The 14,894-nt window shown below is 41.7% G+C and overlaps 1 protein-coding gene across 2 annotated transcripts in view; it reads right to left on the reverse strand.

Moving 5' to 3' along the window:
• Positions 1-14,412, reverse strand: part of LOC124787957 (COP9 signalosome complex subunit 1) — a 95,526-nt gene extending 81,114 nt beyond the window's left edge. The window contains exons 1-2 of one of the 2 annotated variants that reach the window (XM_047254962.1): positions 14,205-14,412; positions 13,560-13,649 (exon numbers count right to left, since the gene is read on the reverse strand). In XM_047254962.1, coding sequence (XP_047110918.1) covers positions 13,560-13,649; positions 14,205-14,237 — 123 coding nt within the window. In that variant the 5' untranslated portion in view covers positions 14,238-14,412. Of the gene's footprint in view, positions 1-13,559; positions 13,650-14,090 lie in introns of both variants that reach the window. The other variant, XM_047254961.1, reaches the window with a different exon arrangement.
• Positions 14,413-14,894: the final 482 nt, after the last annotated feature.

Below are 14,894 nucleotides of genomic sequence, written 5' to 3' on the forward strand. Positions count from 1 at the left end.
ATTGTGAATGATAACTCAGAATTTGTGATGTAAATATGCCACCTTACCGAACATGTAGGAATAATCAATAACATTATTCCATTACCGCTGGTACACAACAAGTATGATGCAACAAAAACAGTACTACTACAACTAATTGTACACACCCCTGAGCAACAGATATGACACGTGATTTATGATGAGCAGCACACTGCAGGATGTCCTTCACTACTGTGGCATCGATAATGTTTGCTTGTGGACTCTGCTTATATGTTGGACCCAACATTAGCGGTTGTCAAACTCCCACCTCGCCTAGAGCTCTCAATGATTGTGCACAAAGTGAATCTGTCAAACAAAAATCTCACCCTAGAAGACAGGTTTTATTTAGTGATACAGCACAGGAGCACATCAATTCAGGTACCACTACCGCCACGACCCAACCAGACAGCGAAGCTGACGTAATGGGGCCCCTCTCCAAGCACTGAATGCTGATTGCACATGGCACCACACCACCTGCAGCAAACGCTGTGCCATCTTATTCCCATTCACTGTAGCCAGTGCAGTATGATGTAGCTGCTTGCAACTGCCAGCAGCCTTACTGTTACAACAAATGACAAACATGAACCATGTTGGGTGCACTGGCTCACCAAGTCGCCTCCCTTCTACAAAAAAGTCATCCTCCAAAGGATGCTTGTATCTCTTTGACCATCCCATAGATTTACACTACTTCATTGACACGGGTTCAGATGCGTGCACAGTGCCTCGTCAGATATTTGAACCACACACTGAAAACTTCAGACCACAGCTGCACACAGCTAATGATAACAATATCCATGAGAACTGCACTGTGGACCTAGTCATCCAACTTATGGACAGGCTATGTTGTCCTTTGACTTTCCGTTGCCAACATGGCTGAACTCGTCATAGTGGCTGACTTCCTTTGCAAATTCATCCTTTCACCTTACCTCTACCATGGTGCTTTATTCACACAGCAGTCCATCTTAGGTCTTTTTGCCCCAACATCACCACAGGCCATGAACCAATCCTCGTGCCTGCCTTCGAATTGCACCATGGCCTTGGTTGGTTGGTTTAATGATTAGAGAGTCTGAACTATGAGGTCATCAGTCCTTCCTACCTGGAACAGGCAATTAAAGAAAACCACCCAACAAAGACATGCCTAGTGCGCAAAACTCGAGGAAAGATAATCCTAAGGTCCTAATATCAACACAGCCTAGGGAAGGGAACAAGAAAGACGAGAAGGGGGAAAGAAAAAAAGGCACGCAAGGTGCCCCATCCAGGGAGCAGCCAGAGACCCCCAAGGCAGAAAGTGAAATGGAGGCCATACTCCCTGCCACTTACCAGATCTCCGCACCCACCAATACCCAGAAAAACTAGTGACACAAACAAGGCAAGAGAAGCACATGAAAACTGAGGAAAAGTACCAAGTCAAACAGAACATGTGAGAAGGGGGAAGAAGAGCAAAAGAGTGGGTAGGGCAGCACTGGGGCGGACCACGAAGCCCAGACAGCCACTGCCCATTTGGGGCAGAGGAGGCAACAGGGCACCCTGCCAAACTCTCATTGGGCCAATGTGGCTGACGCACTCTGCCTTAGAGAGGGTGGCAAGAAAAAACTCTTTACAAATAAACCATAAAACTAGGTCAGCCACTGAGGCATTGTCTGCTAACACAACTGGCAGTGGGTCAGGAAGATTAAGAATGCGCTGCAAGGTGGCTAGGTTAGGACAGAACAGCAAAATGTTGACCACCATCAAACAGACACTGCAATGACAATGTGGTGGATCCTCGCAATGGAGGAGATTACCACGAGTCAGCTAAGTGTGGCCAATACGGAGTCAGCAAATAATGATAGCTTAACTGTGAGAGACCCACATGGAGGACCTCCACAAATTTGTGATCTCCTTTACCACCCGTAGTTTGCTCAGCAAAGTCAAAGTACACCATTCTGTATTCCAAATCCTTACAATCTGATGGCATAAAACTGACTGAAGATTTGATTCCATATACCAATCTCAAGAGGCAGCTTGCTGGTAGCCAACTGGGCCAGCCTGTCAGTGAATTCATTCCCCAGGATCCCCACGTGACTCAGGGTCAACACACAGACCACTGAGCGTGCTCACAGTTCAAGAGCAAAAAGAGAATCCTGGATGGTCAGGGATGGCAAGGGTAAAACTTTTCATGAGTTTGTAAACTTATCAAACAGTTGCTAAGATGAGGAAGGACTCACTGGTGCAGGAACAGATATAACCCAGGGGGCGAGAGATGGTTAGCCACTCTGCACTGAAAAGACTGCAGCCACCTGACAGGGAGCAGAGTTCATTACAATCCTTACGAACGTAAGCAAAGCTTGCGTGACTGGCAACCAAAACACACCAAGAATGGAGAAGTATTGGCAGTGGAAGGCCTCAGAATGAGCTGAGGCTTTCAGACCTTGTGACAGATCAAGACAGAGCTGTGAATGGGGGAAGAGAAAAAAAGGGACAATATGTTGATGGTGATTGTAACCCCCACACCTGGGCTGCTGTTGTGGGAAGTTGATCTCTGTACCTGGAAAGAGGAGACAGTGGTTCGGGTGCTCCTGGGAGCAGCAGATGCATAATGCATAAGCAATCAACTGTTTTTGGTGCAGAACCTGGCTGATCATGGGGCTAGTCCAAAAGGCACCAGTTGATGATCGTAACCCACAGAAATGTATCAGATCCAGCACCCGCGATGTAAAAGGTGATGACGAGCTCTATGCGAGACTCCTGTAACATAGATGGGACTGAACCAATGCTGTGTAGAGCAGTATCAGAGTAGAGTGGTCCACACTATAATTGGTGTTGCAGACACATTGAAAATCTCGAAAGTGTGACCAACACGTCTGCTTTAGTTGAAGATGGGAAAGCCATGTCAACTGGGTATCAAAGACCAGTCCACCACATTGAGGAACTGGCCATCAAGGTACAGATATGGTTGGGGATGGATTGTACAGAAACGACAGAAATGCATAATGCTGGTCTTGGCAGCTGAAAAATGGAAGCCATGAATGAAAGTCCAAGATTGCGCTCTGTGTATTGCTCCTCGCAGTCTGTGATAAAGGGAATCATTCCAGATGGTATCTGAGATAATGGAATACAGGCACATAGCAAACACTGAGGCATGGGTGAAATCTTGAGTAAAATTCTCAGCAATATGAGTCCAAGCTTGTGAGGATAATAGTGTTCAGGGAAATTCCTGGAACACCTGTAGGAGGATGGCAGCCGAAAATGGACCTGATACTTCACCATACCTGCATGAAGAGGGATTATGCTGCCCCATGGCAGCAACATATCATTCCCAACAAATCCACTTCGCACTTAAGAAAATAACAGGTCTGAGCATCCCATTTAAAGGCCAGGATGTGGTCGAGAGATGGATGCTGTCTGTTGTGATGAAAGGCACAATGGCAGTTCTTAATAGCTGCAACAATTTCTGGGGTCCACCAAGGGATAGTCTTCTATCGGGGAGAACCTGTAGAAGAAGGAAATGCCGAAGCAGCTGCCGAAAGGATGGAGTCTGGCGAACTCCGTCATGTGATGGAGCAGTTGGGATGGCAGCCGACGAAAAGGTATCTCAATCCGTATTAGTTAAGGCTCACCTGGGTAAGTCAAAGCCCACCTGGGAAGGCACCCAGGTGAGTGATGCTGACAAAAATAAGACGATGGGAAAATGATTGCTGTCACACAAACTGTCATGAACTGTCCATTGAACAGATGGGAAGACTCCAGGGCTACAGATGGGCAGATCAATGGCCAAGAAAGTGATGTGTGCACACTGAAGTGTGGGAGAGCTCCAATGTTGAAGAAGCACAGGAACTGTCCATTGAACAGATGGGAAGAATCCAAGGCTACAGATGGGCAGATCAATGGCCAAGAAAGTGATGTGTGCACACTAAAGTGTGGGAGAGCTCCAATGTTGAAGAAGCACAGATCAATTGCTGCCAGCAAGTTTTCAACAGTCTTGCCCCAGTTAGTGGTCACAATACCACTCCATAGATGGTTATGGGTGTTAAAATTCCCAAGGAGGCAAAAGAGGAGGTAACGAACTGTCTAGGAAGTTTAAGAAGAGCAGGAAGCTTGGGAGATCAGCCTGGTGGGAGATAAAGATTGCTTATTGTTACTGCAGAGTCCAATTGGATCTGAACGGCCATTGTTTCCGGTGCAGTTTGAAGAGGAACTCAGGAACTAACAACATCCAAGCAAACCTACATACAGACACCCGGAGGCTCACAAATGGATGACCCAATTCTGGCAAAAGATTAGTATGCTGGTGTTTTTGAGTTAAAGGGATCAAACTGCGAGGTCACCAGTCCCTTCATCCTATACATATCGAACCACGGATCGTCAGAGGAAGCATAAAAAAGACAAATCCTGAGAAGCCCGATTGCAACCAGGGTATAATAAGAAAGAGGTAAAAGCAAGGAGAAGTAGGAGAGGAGTGAGAGGGAGCAAGGTGGGAGAGTCGCTCCACCAGGATGCAGTTGGGAAGTCACCCAGATATGGTTTGCAATGGGAGAAGCACCCTCTGCATCTGACCAGCACTACTCACCCTCTGTTACCCCATGAAAACGAGCAGCTCAGACAAGACAATAAAATTTTAGGAAAGAAAACATTAAAAATGGCAAATATAAAAGAGAATAAAAAGGTGGGAAGTATAGGAGCCAGGCTGGACCACCGACCAAAGGCTGCAGTAGATCAGTCTGTTAGTTTTAAGTATTTGTATTACACATGGTGCTGGCAAGTCCTGGTAAAATGTAAATAATTTACAGGCAAGGGTAACAGCTCGTTAATATTAGAGGCATAGAGTCATCAAAAGGCATATAACAAAACCTGTGGAAGACTTACTGCCTCCACTTTTCAGCGAGTTGTTACCATTGCTCCTAAATTATTTACATTTGTCTGTCTAGTCAGAATGACTTCTATTATTCCACACTTTTCTACAATGTATAACCTTACAAAATGTAGCCAATGTCATTAACATGTTGAAATACAGAGACGGACTGTACGTGATATTTTTAACATTGCCAATAATACGTGTCATGAACAACTATGAGTCAAGAACATTTGCTTGGCATACACCCCAAATAACTTTCGCGTGTTTTGAAGACCCTTCATCAATGATAATGTGTGGTTTTCCTTCATTCAAAAAATATTCAGCATCAAAAATTTATCACCAAATCTGCAATATGTGAACACTCAAATGGCAAAAGTACAACAAAAGCACCTCACAACACACAAACATGTACGAGTGAACAAGGTTGTGACACACGGGAAAGATCCATTTTGCTTCAATGGTCACTGTAGAAAGTTACTGTGAGGACAAAGAATTTCATCACATACTTCAGACTCTCCTCTTTTTAAAAAGCATAAATAGGACTAAGATTAAATGAGTGCAGAAAGAGCATTATGACAAATTTTTGATGAATTATAATGTAATCTCTCTCTACCAAACTGAAAAGCAGCCAAATACTTTTGAAATGCACTCACTCATACAATTGCTCACTGACTACAATGGCAGCAAACTGGGAAATGACAGAATTTTTTTCTCTCAAATGTTTTCACTGAAGAACACCAACAACTCCTCTTTTGGTCACATCATAAAAAAATTATGGACAAGGAGAAATGTTTGTAGAGCTCAACAGTGAAGTTCAATGGTATAGGTGCAGATAATGTGAAGCAACAGAGGTTTTATCATAAATTTGGAAGTAATTGGGTGTTCCAAACACCTGGAAAATGTGCAGTTACCATGTATTCTCAAAAAGGTTCAATGGACACATGCACCTTACTGTGTCGCTGTTGATTGGTTGGGGGTTAAGGGACTAAACAGAGATGCAATCAGTCTCTTGGTCAACAGGTAGCTCATCGAAAGTTAGTGACATCCACCAGAAAGCAGATTGAATAATGAAAGTACATAGCAGTGATAAAATCAAGGTACTGGAAGCAATAATGATACCAGAACTGAGCAATAATTTAAGAACACAGGTCATAGCAGACAAGGGGTCTCCCAGGGCTCACGTGCGGCAGGAGAAGCCCCACCAGCATCCAACCCCCACCAACCTGACTAAGGCGGAAGACAGTTAAAGGTATAGAATGCCTTCTAGTTGGGAGATTGCTTTGGGGTATAAAGGGACCAAACTACAGGATCACCAGTCACTTTTTCCTGACGCAAGCAAGGCTCAAGGAACAAAAACATCCAAAGTAGGTTTGAGAAAGTAAAAGGAGGAAAAGGAATGGGGAACCACACCTAAAAAGAAATTGAATGAACAGAAAATGGGGAAAACATACACCACAAGGAAAAGTAGAAGAAGGTATTAAAAACCTAGAGCAGATGGTCTGGGCTGGCTAATTACAATAATAAAAGAGGATGAGCCAGCTACTCTGCAATACAACCCATAAAGACAAGGCAGGATGAATACATGTAAGGAAAAGATAACCACCAAGACAAACAAATGCAAAGAAAGTGTGACAGAGTTAAAATGGAAGAATGGTGGTGGCCTTGGAGAGAAGGCTAAATGGCCACCCTTAGATGGTACGATTAAACCACCCCCTCACTAATAAAACTTAAAACTAAATCTGCTGTTGAGGCACTGTCGTCCAACACCGAACGTAGGGTGCTGGGAAGGTTAAAAGCCCACTGCAGAGGGGCTAAAAGTGGGCAGTCCGGCAAGATGTAGATGACAGTCATATGTGAGCCACAGTAACACCGAGGTGGGACCTGGCGACAAAGTAGGTAGCCATGTGTTAGCCACGTATGGCTAATGCGGAGCTGGCAGAGAACCACAGAATCCCTGCAAGAGGCCCGCTTGGAGGACTTGCGCACATTCATAGGCTCCTTAATGGGTCACAAATTGTTGTGCGTACTGAGATTACGCCATTCCATCTCCCAAATCTGAAAAATGTGGTATAATAATGATACGTCAGTTACGGGGATGCTGGTCTCCAGAAGCAGTTTCCGTGTAGCCTGTTGGCAAGTTCATTTCCTGGGATTCTGATGTGGCCTGGGGCCCACACAAACACCATGGAACAACTGGACCATTCCAGGGTATAGATGGATTCCTGGATGGTCGCTACCAAAGGATGGCGGGGGTAGCACTGGTCGATAGCTTGTAGACTGCTAAAGGAGTCAGTACAGAGAAGAAATGACTCACCAGGGCATGAGTGGATGCAATCAAGAGCACAAGAAATGGCCACCAGCTCTGCAGTGAAAACACTGCAGCCATCTGGCAAGGAGTGCTGTTCAATATGTCCCCCATGAACATATGTGAAGCCAATGTGACCATCAGCCATCGAGCAGTTGGTGTAAACCACTTCAAGGTCCCGGCACATGTCAAGAATCTAGAGGAAGTGACAGCGGGTTAACTGTGTCCTTAGGACCATGTGAAAGTTCCATGCAAAGCTTCGGCCACCTTACTTGTTGAAGACTATGTTTAGCATTGACATAGAGAATGGAGGGGAGGGGGGGTTTGGCACATTCCACCAGGGTGTGAGGTACTGTCCATAACATCCTGTAACCACAATCAGGGTGTGGTTCATTGCATGAAATGAAACTATGGCTCAATCTAATATGACAATGCAAAGGTGATGTAAGAAAATGGATTCCTTCCAGGAGGAATGGAAGTGAGTGCCAGCCAGCAGGAGAGTGCCAGGCATCAGCAGTCTCGTTGGCAGTATAGAGTATATTAGAAGCAGCAGTAGACCACCAGATGTTTCATCTACAAGTGATAAGAGGTTTTGTTTGCACCTGCAAATTCACACCCAAGATGATCAAAGTGAATGCTGGTGAGAATTGCTTCTCTAGCCAAATTGTCAGCCAGTTCACCCCCTAGGGAACCCAAGTTTTGGGGACCCAGAAAATGAGAACTGAGCAGTATGGCTGAAGTCAGGCAGTCAGAAATAGCAGAGATCACAGGGACAAGAGTAACACCAAACAACAGATTGAAGACTGCTTGTTGAATCCCTACAAATTAAAATACAGATGAGGTGTGTGTGTTTAATAAACATAGGCCTCTGTTAGGGGCTCTGCTGTAAAAATACTAAGTGTTCCTGGCAACAAATATTCTTCTTGACTGGCAGGAAATGTAAAAGCGCATCCTGTACAATCTGTGGTTTTAGAGCCACCAGCAAAAATTACAGCAGCACCCTCATATTCATAGAGGCAATAAACTTTAGATCCCTGAAGTAGATTGGTCCTAATATGTTGTCTGGGTACTAACCAAGTGGGGAAGTGTGTGGAGCACTTTCTGAGGAAGTTAGGCGGAGGTCACGGCAGACAGCCTCCAGGCACATTCCCACTGGTAATCCCACCCGAGGGTGGGTGTCAGGGAGACTATGCCCATTGTATACAGAAAGAATTTGATTGATTGGGTGATTAGGAAAATCTCAGATGGTAATTTCTTAAGTGAGCAAGAGTTGGTATCACTGGAACTGAAGAGGGAGGATCTCTGCTTTGGAAGAGATACTGTTTGTGGGTCTAGTCCAGAAGGCATCAGTGAACAGTCTTACTCCGGAATGATGGACTGGGTCCAACAATTCCAAAGCTGAAGGAGCCACTGAGCCATAAACATGACAACCATAATCCAATCGGAACGAGACCAGGGGTCAGTAAATATGGAAGAGACTAGCGTGATTCGCAACCCAAGATGAAGCTGAGAGAGAGTTAAACGTTTACATGCAGCTAGTATTTAGTTGACGAATACGCGGCCGTCAAGTCAGCTTTTTAGCAAAGAGGAGACCCAGTAGTGCACAACTCGCATTTTTAGGGGAGAAAGGTGGAAGTCACGGGGAAAGGGTCCAAGAAGAGGTCCCATATATGGCACCTACGAGCTTCAGCCAATGTCAAAGACTGGGAGCTATACCAAATGCGAAAATCGCCAACATAGGACATAGGAGAGAAAAGTTGTCTGATGGATGTCACAAGCCCATTGATCATGAGGAAGTGTGTGACATTCAGTTGTGTGACATTCAGTACAGAGCCCAGCTGCATGGCGTTCTCTAGAACCTGTAGGGATCTGAGTGATGTACTAGCTCTCTGACAAATATCTTTACCGAGCTTTGAAATCCCATTCACAGAGGGTAAGAAAAATATCATACCATCATGTGTTGCCATTTGCATTATGTAAGTCAAAAAAGAGTGCAATGAGGTGCTGGAATTTAGAAAGACTTGTCAGATTGTTGTTTCCTAATCAGATGGCTGGTAATAGATCGTCCCTCCTTTTGAAACTACACTGACAGGGGAATGAAAGCCTCTGTGACTTGAGAACCCAGTGTAATTGTCAGGCTACCATCCTTCCAACCTGTTTGCTAAGAATACTGGTGAGGTAAATGGCCAATACCTTTGAATGGATGTTGGGGGATTCACGTAATTTAATGATTAGGGCTATGATACTACCTCGCTACTGCAAAGGGAAAACACCTAGCCAAATACAGGTGAAGAACATGAATCGATGAAGTCTCCAAGTAACATTCAGAAGTTGTATCATCTGATTATGAGTTGAATCACACCCCACAGCCTGGAGCTGTAGCATGTGAAGCCTGAAGCATTTACCCAATCAGCGAAAGGTGTATTACGTAATTTGGCAAAACTGAGGGGGGTGGGGTAGGTGAATGGTAGGGAGATTTCTTCAACTTTTTGCCTATGCGTTTGAAAGGTAGCTGAGTAAGCAGTTGGTGTCAGTGCTGCTGCATAGTGAGTTGCAAGGTGTTTAGCAAGAACAGACACTGGTACAAATACCACCATTAGGATGAGACCTGGACCAGTTGCTGATTTTTGCCGGTTAGAAGATTGCAGAGCTTGGCCAACACTTGGAATGAAGTGGCATATCTTCTGAAAGAGGAGACATTTAATTAGATAGTGTGAACTAGCACAAAGCTGCTTAAAGATAATGAAGGTCTACATGAAGGATGTCACTCAAGACGTTGCTGGGCCCTTCAACAATACTGAATAGCTGTTGCAATGTCTCTGGTCCATCACGACACCAGCTAGCAGTGGTGTGGGCCTGTAGAAAGGGAAATAGTAGTTCCAGCAGCACAACTGTATTGGAGAAGTCTTCCACAACCTCATCAATGCAATCTATAGGTGACAGATACAACATGGCAACCGATTCATCAGACAGTGACAAGAAAGTGATATCACCTAAAGCTGGCCAGTTTGCTATCAGCAAAGTATCAGCCTTTATTTCTTCTTGTTGAACTTTCCAAAGTTCTCTTCGATTTCTTTTACTGTTAAGTCAATGTACAGAATGAATCCTGTTTGTCCCTGCTTAACTGGTAATTTCCTTTTGTTCCCCTTGATTCTTAGAACTGGAGTCTAGTTTCAGCACAATCTGTAAATAACCTATCACTCCCTGTATTTTATGCCTGCTGTTTACAGAATTTCAAAGAGTGTATTAAAGTAAACACTGTCAAAAATCATGTTCTAAATGTACAAATAGTATAAACGTATGTTGGCCTTTCACAATTTATGTTCTAAAATAAGTCATATGGTCAGTATTGCGTCGAGTGTAGCTGCATCTGTCTGGAATCCAAACTGATCTTCCCTGGGGTTTGCTTCTACCAGTCTTCCCCTTCTTTTATGAAAAATATGTGTCAGTATTTTGTAACCATAACTTATCAAGTTGATGGTTCAGTTCTACTCTCAACTGTCAGCACAAGTCTTCTTTAGAATTCAGATAAAGAAATTCACCTTTAAGTAGGATGGTATTTTACTTGTCTCATATCTTGTATACTAAGAATAGTTTTGTCAAGTATGGTTTCTCCCAAGTCTCTCAATATTTCTGAGGAAATGTCACATACTGTATGTGTCTTGTTTCGCCTTAGGTTTTTCATAGCTCTGTCAAATCAAAGGGACAGAAATTTTGCAGTCTACTTTAGAGACCTCATGTACATAAGTGGCCTCGGAAAGTACCTACATGCAGAAAAACAAAATAGGCATGCAGACTGCAGACAACGTCCGTAACTAACAATATAATGTGCACAGAACAATGACAATATTTGCCCCCAGATTCCAGTACTAATATTATGATTCGCATGTTCTTAATTGTCAGAAAAGCCTTTTCAGTCATCTACACAGTTTCACACACAGTTACACAACATTTGTTACAAATTTTATGTTTTGTTCTGTGCACATTCAGATCTAATATGCCCTTATCATGTAGCCTAATGAAACATCTATTGTTCTGTTCAACTATAACTTCGTGTTGTATAGACAAGATTTTGTTACTGGTCTTTCATTTTCAGGGATCGATACGACTTTTAAAAATGGACATTTTCATATTAAATTAATCATGGATACTTTGAACAAAAGAAATATCTACATTCTAAAACACTTATTTTACTCTTTATTGAAAAATAATACTGCACAAGCACCAGTTACTGGTCAAATTGTTACTTAAGATTGTTGCCTCACTGCACAGAGTATCTACTCAGAAATATAATTTGATGCAAAGTGTCAGCAGTGTTTTATTCTATATATTTTGTGTGTAAATAAGTGAGATAATTCGTTAGTCTCTTGTTGCATGTATTTCTTAAAACTTCAAAAGCCATTCTAGCATTTGCCATAATCAGTTTTTGGCAATCAGGGAATAATTAAATCTTCCAGGGAATTAATGTGCCACCTCATTCAGTAATAGCCCTAACCTTACTTTATAGATGCTGTAATTTCTACTATTCTTCATCCCAATTCCTGTGAATGTGAGATTGCTCGAGAAACCATCATTTTAGCATCAAAGTGTGTATTTAATTATTCAACTGGGAAAAGCACACCACAGAACTGCTGAAGCGTCTTAACGGATCTCTACTTGCAATGCGAATTGTGTCAGACATAGGAGATATAAAAATGAAAAAGCTGGCATACTATGCATAATGTCATATGGGATTATTTTTTGGGGTAATTCACCAAACCGAGCTAAAGTTTTCTGGGCACAAAAACGTGCAGTAGGAGTTATATGCGGTTTGAACTCAAGAACATCCTGCAGAAGCCTGTTTAGGGAACTATGGAGACTAACTACTGCTTTCCAATATATTTATTCTTTAATGAAATTTCTCATTAAAAATATATCACTTTTTCAAACCAACAGCTCAATTTATGGAATCAATAGGCTACTAGAAATAAGAATAATCTTCACAAGGATTTAAAGTCACTTAGCCTTGTACAAAAAGGTGTGCATTATTCAGAAACACGCATTTTCAATAACTTGCCAGTAGCCATAAAAAACTTAACAACCGATGAAATTCGGTTTAAGAGAAGCCTAAAGGATTTATAGGTGGCCAACTCCTCCTACTCCACTGATGAATTTCTCAGAAGAACCAACTGGTGTGTGTATGTGTGTGTGTGTGTGTGTGTGTGTGTGTGTGTGTGTGTGTAGAGGGAAACATTCCACGTGGGAGAAATATATATATAAGTACAATATAACTTCTGCAGAATTTCAGTGCAGTAATGTGTTCATTGTAAATAGATATTATAGTAGTTGTATTACACGTTTATTACCTTATAAATAACTAAAAAACTTTTCATATTTTAAATTCAGTGCGTTAGTATTTGTAAAATGATTCTTTCACATAGTGTTCATTAAAAAATGACTATCATTCCACTTGGGACCTGTGGAATGGTACAATAGCTTATTTGTTTGAGTTGTAAATATTTGTCATGCACTGTTGTTTTTCTGACATGTTCTACATCCTGGAGGACCACCTCACTACGGATCAATTGGAATGAAAGTAAATCTAATCTAAGTCACACTTTCCTTTACTGCACTACATACTACAGCTTGTTTGCCTCCTACACTGGGATGTCACAATAGCATTTATTCCAAAACCTTTAACTGAGGCAAGAAAATCACTGTTACACTATCGGTAATTGCTGAGGTACAAGAATAAGGGACAAATATACCATACAATTTATTTCTGTCAACAGCATGACTTTGGCTTTCATGTTTGGGAAATTACACACACACTGTAAACCATTGTTCACTTTCAAAATATATTTAAGTATGTTTAAGATTTACTGCTATTCCGATACTTTGTGTAACCATATGCCAACAAAATATGTAAACAAATGCAGGTAGAACTGCATATCAGCATCTAATACTAATAACATCTTACAGGCTCAATCGAAAACACCTTACTTGTTTTTGACAAGCTCACATTCAAATCACAAATGAGCAGAGCATGTGCCAAATCTCTCAACAGAGTGTCTTATGCCGAGATAGAGTACTGTTGAGAACAATGTGCCAAAGGACAAAGATGAACATCCATACCTTCAATTGCATAAAGGAGCTAATGGCAACGATAACAGCCCAGTTAAAAAGTATAATTTAATGCCAGTGTTGGTTAACATGTTTCTGAACAACTTCCTGACAGTAATACTACCCAGTCTTCTTTATTTTTATCCACTGGGCAGCATAAAACAGCTGGACCAAAATCAAACTTACATTTTTCATTTCTACTCACACCAGCAATACCGTATACGCTATATTCCATATACTTTATACACGCCCTTATATAGATGACGTAATTTCAAATCAGCAGTCTGTATTACTACTCACCAACGTTGGGTTTTCCACAATATATGGTTCCTCTTCATTATTATCGTTATCCTCCGGAGGTGCATCTACTTGCATTGGCTCAACAGGACTCTGAAAACCAAATACTCCCAACATTAAATAGACTCTATCCAACACCGATGAGTGATAATTAACCTCATAGTATACGCTACACGGTCAAAGTTATGATCACAGAGTTTACTAATTATGACCAAAGAAAATCAAATAGTAACAAAAACAACATCTCTCTTCGAAAGAAAAACACGCATTTCACTGACAGCACCAATCTCTAATAGTATGTGTTTATATTACAGCTCTGCGTTTACTGCCTTAGAGATCTGCTTATATCCAAATCGATTCCTCTCTGCACTTTTCTGTACTACGCAAGCGTGAAGAATTACTAACGACGATACAACTCTGATAAAACAATTCAATGTATGCAAATAGACGAATGACATACTGCCTCTTGAGGTTACGACACATTATTATCAAATCATATTAAGATTTTCATTGAAAATCACGAACTATACTTGCATGGCTGTCACTGAAATACTTCGCGAGGCGCCGCATAGCAAAACAAAATTCGAGATTTCTCACAAAACAATTAACTTCTCTTTTCTGTCAATTCTCAACCCCTTCCACACTCACTTGGTACAAAGCTGACTGCATCGGCAGCGGCATTTTGATGTAAACTGCGGACACTTGATCAAAGATATAGACTTCAACTTATTTGGAAGATTATCACTGGGTCCTCCTACAAAATTTTCACAGCAGAATATGTTACATAACTGTTCATATTCTGAATTAATTTAACTTGTTGCTAAATTATAAGCAACGAGAATATTATTGATGTTGCAGTGGATTTTATCTACAGATTCCAAAGAAGTGACAGATGATCGAGGTGTTCTTGTGTCACAGTAGCGTGTAAACGTGAACTAGGAGCGATACGGTAACCAAGCAAAAGTCAACATATTTCTTGTTATAAATCGAAAAGCAAATACTGCTATTCTCACTGAATCACTTATCTTCATAATCAGAAACAAAATGCAAGCATAACACACACTTGGTTATCGACCACTTAGTCACGTAACTTTGGAACTAACATTTTTCAGGCAACAATATAAAGTTGTCATACCTAACATTACAGAAAATAAATAGTGAAGCTTTAACGCATATGAAAGAGACAAAAAAGTTTATACCCAAAAACTGTAACCTGTAAATAGGTATGCTTTATTAGAGTTATACAGTTAAGAGAAATTCCGTAGTCCCTTACTACAGAGGAAATAAAGTTCATACGAACTTCAACAACTAACATTTATTCGTCATCATCATCATTAT

The sequence above is a fragment of the Schistocerca piceifrons genome, chromosome 3, assembly GCF_021461385.2.
Source record: "Schistocerca piceifrons isolate TAMUIC-IGC-003096 chromosome 3, iqSchPice1.1, whole genome shotgun sequence".
NCBI lineage: Eukaryota > Metazoa > Arthropoda > Insecta > Orthoptera > Acrididae > Schistocerca > Schistocerca piceifrons.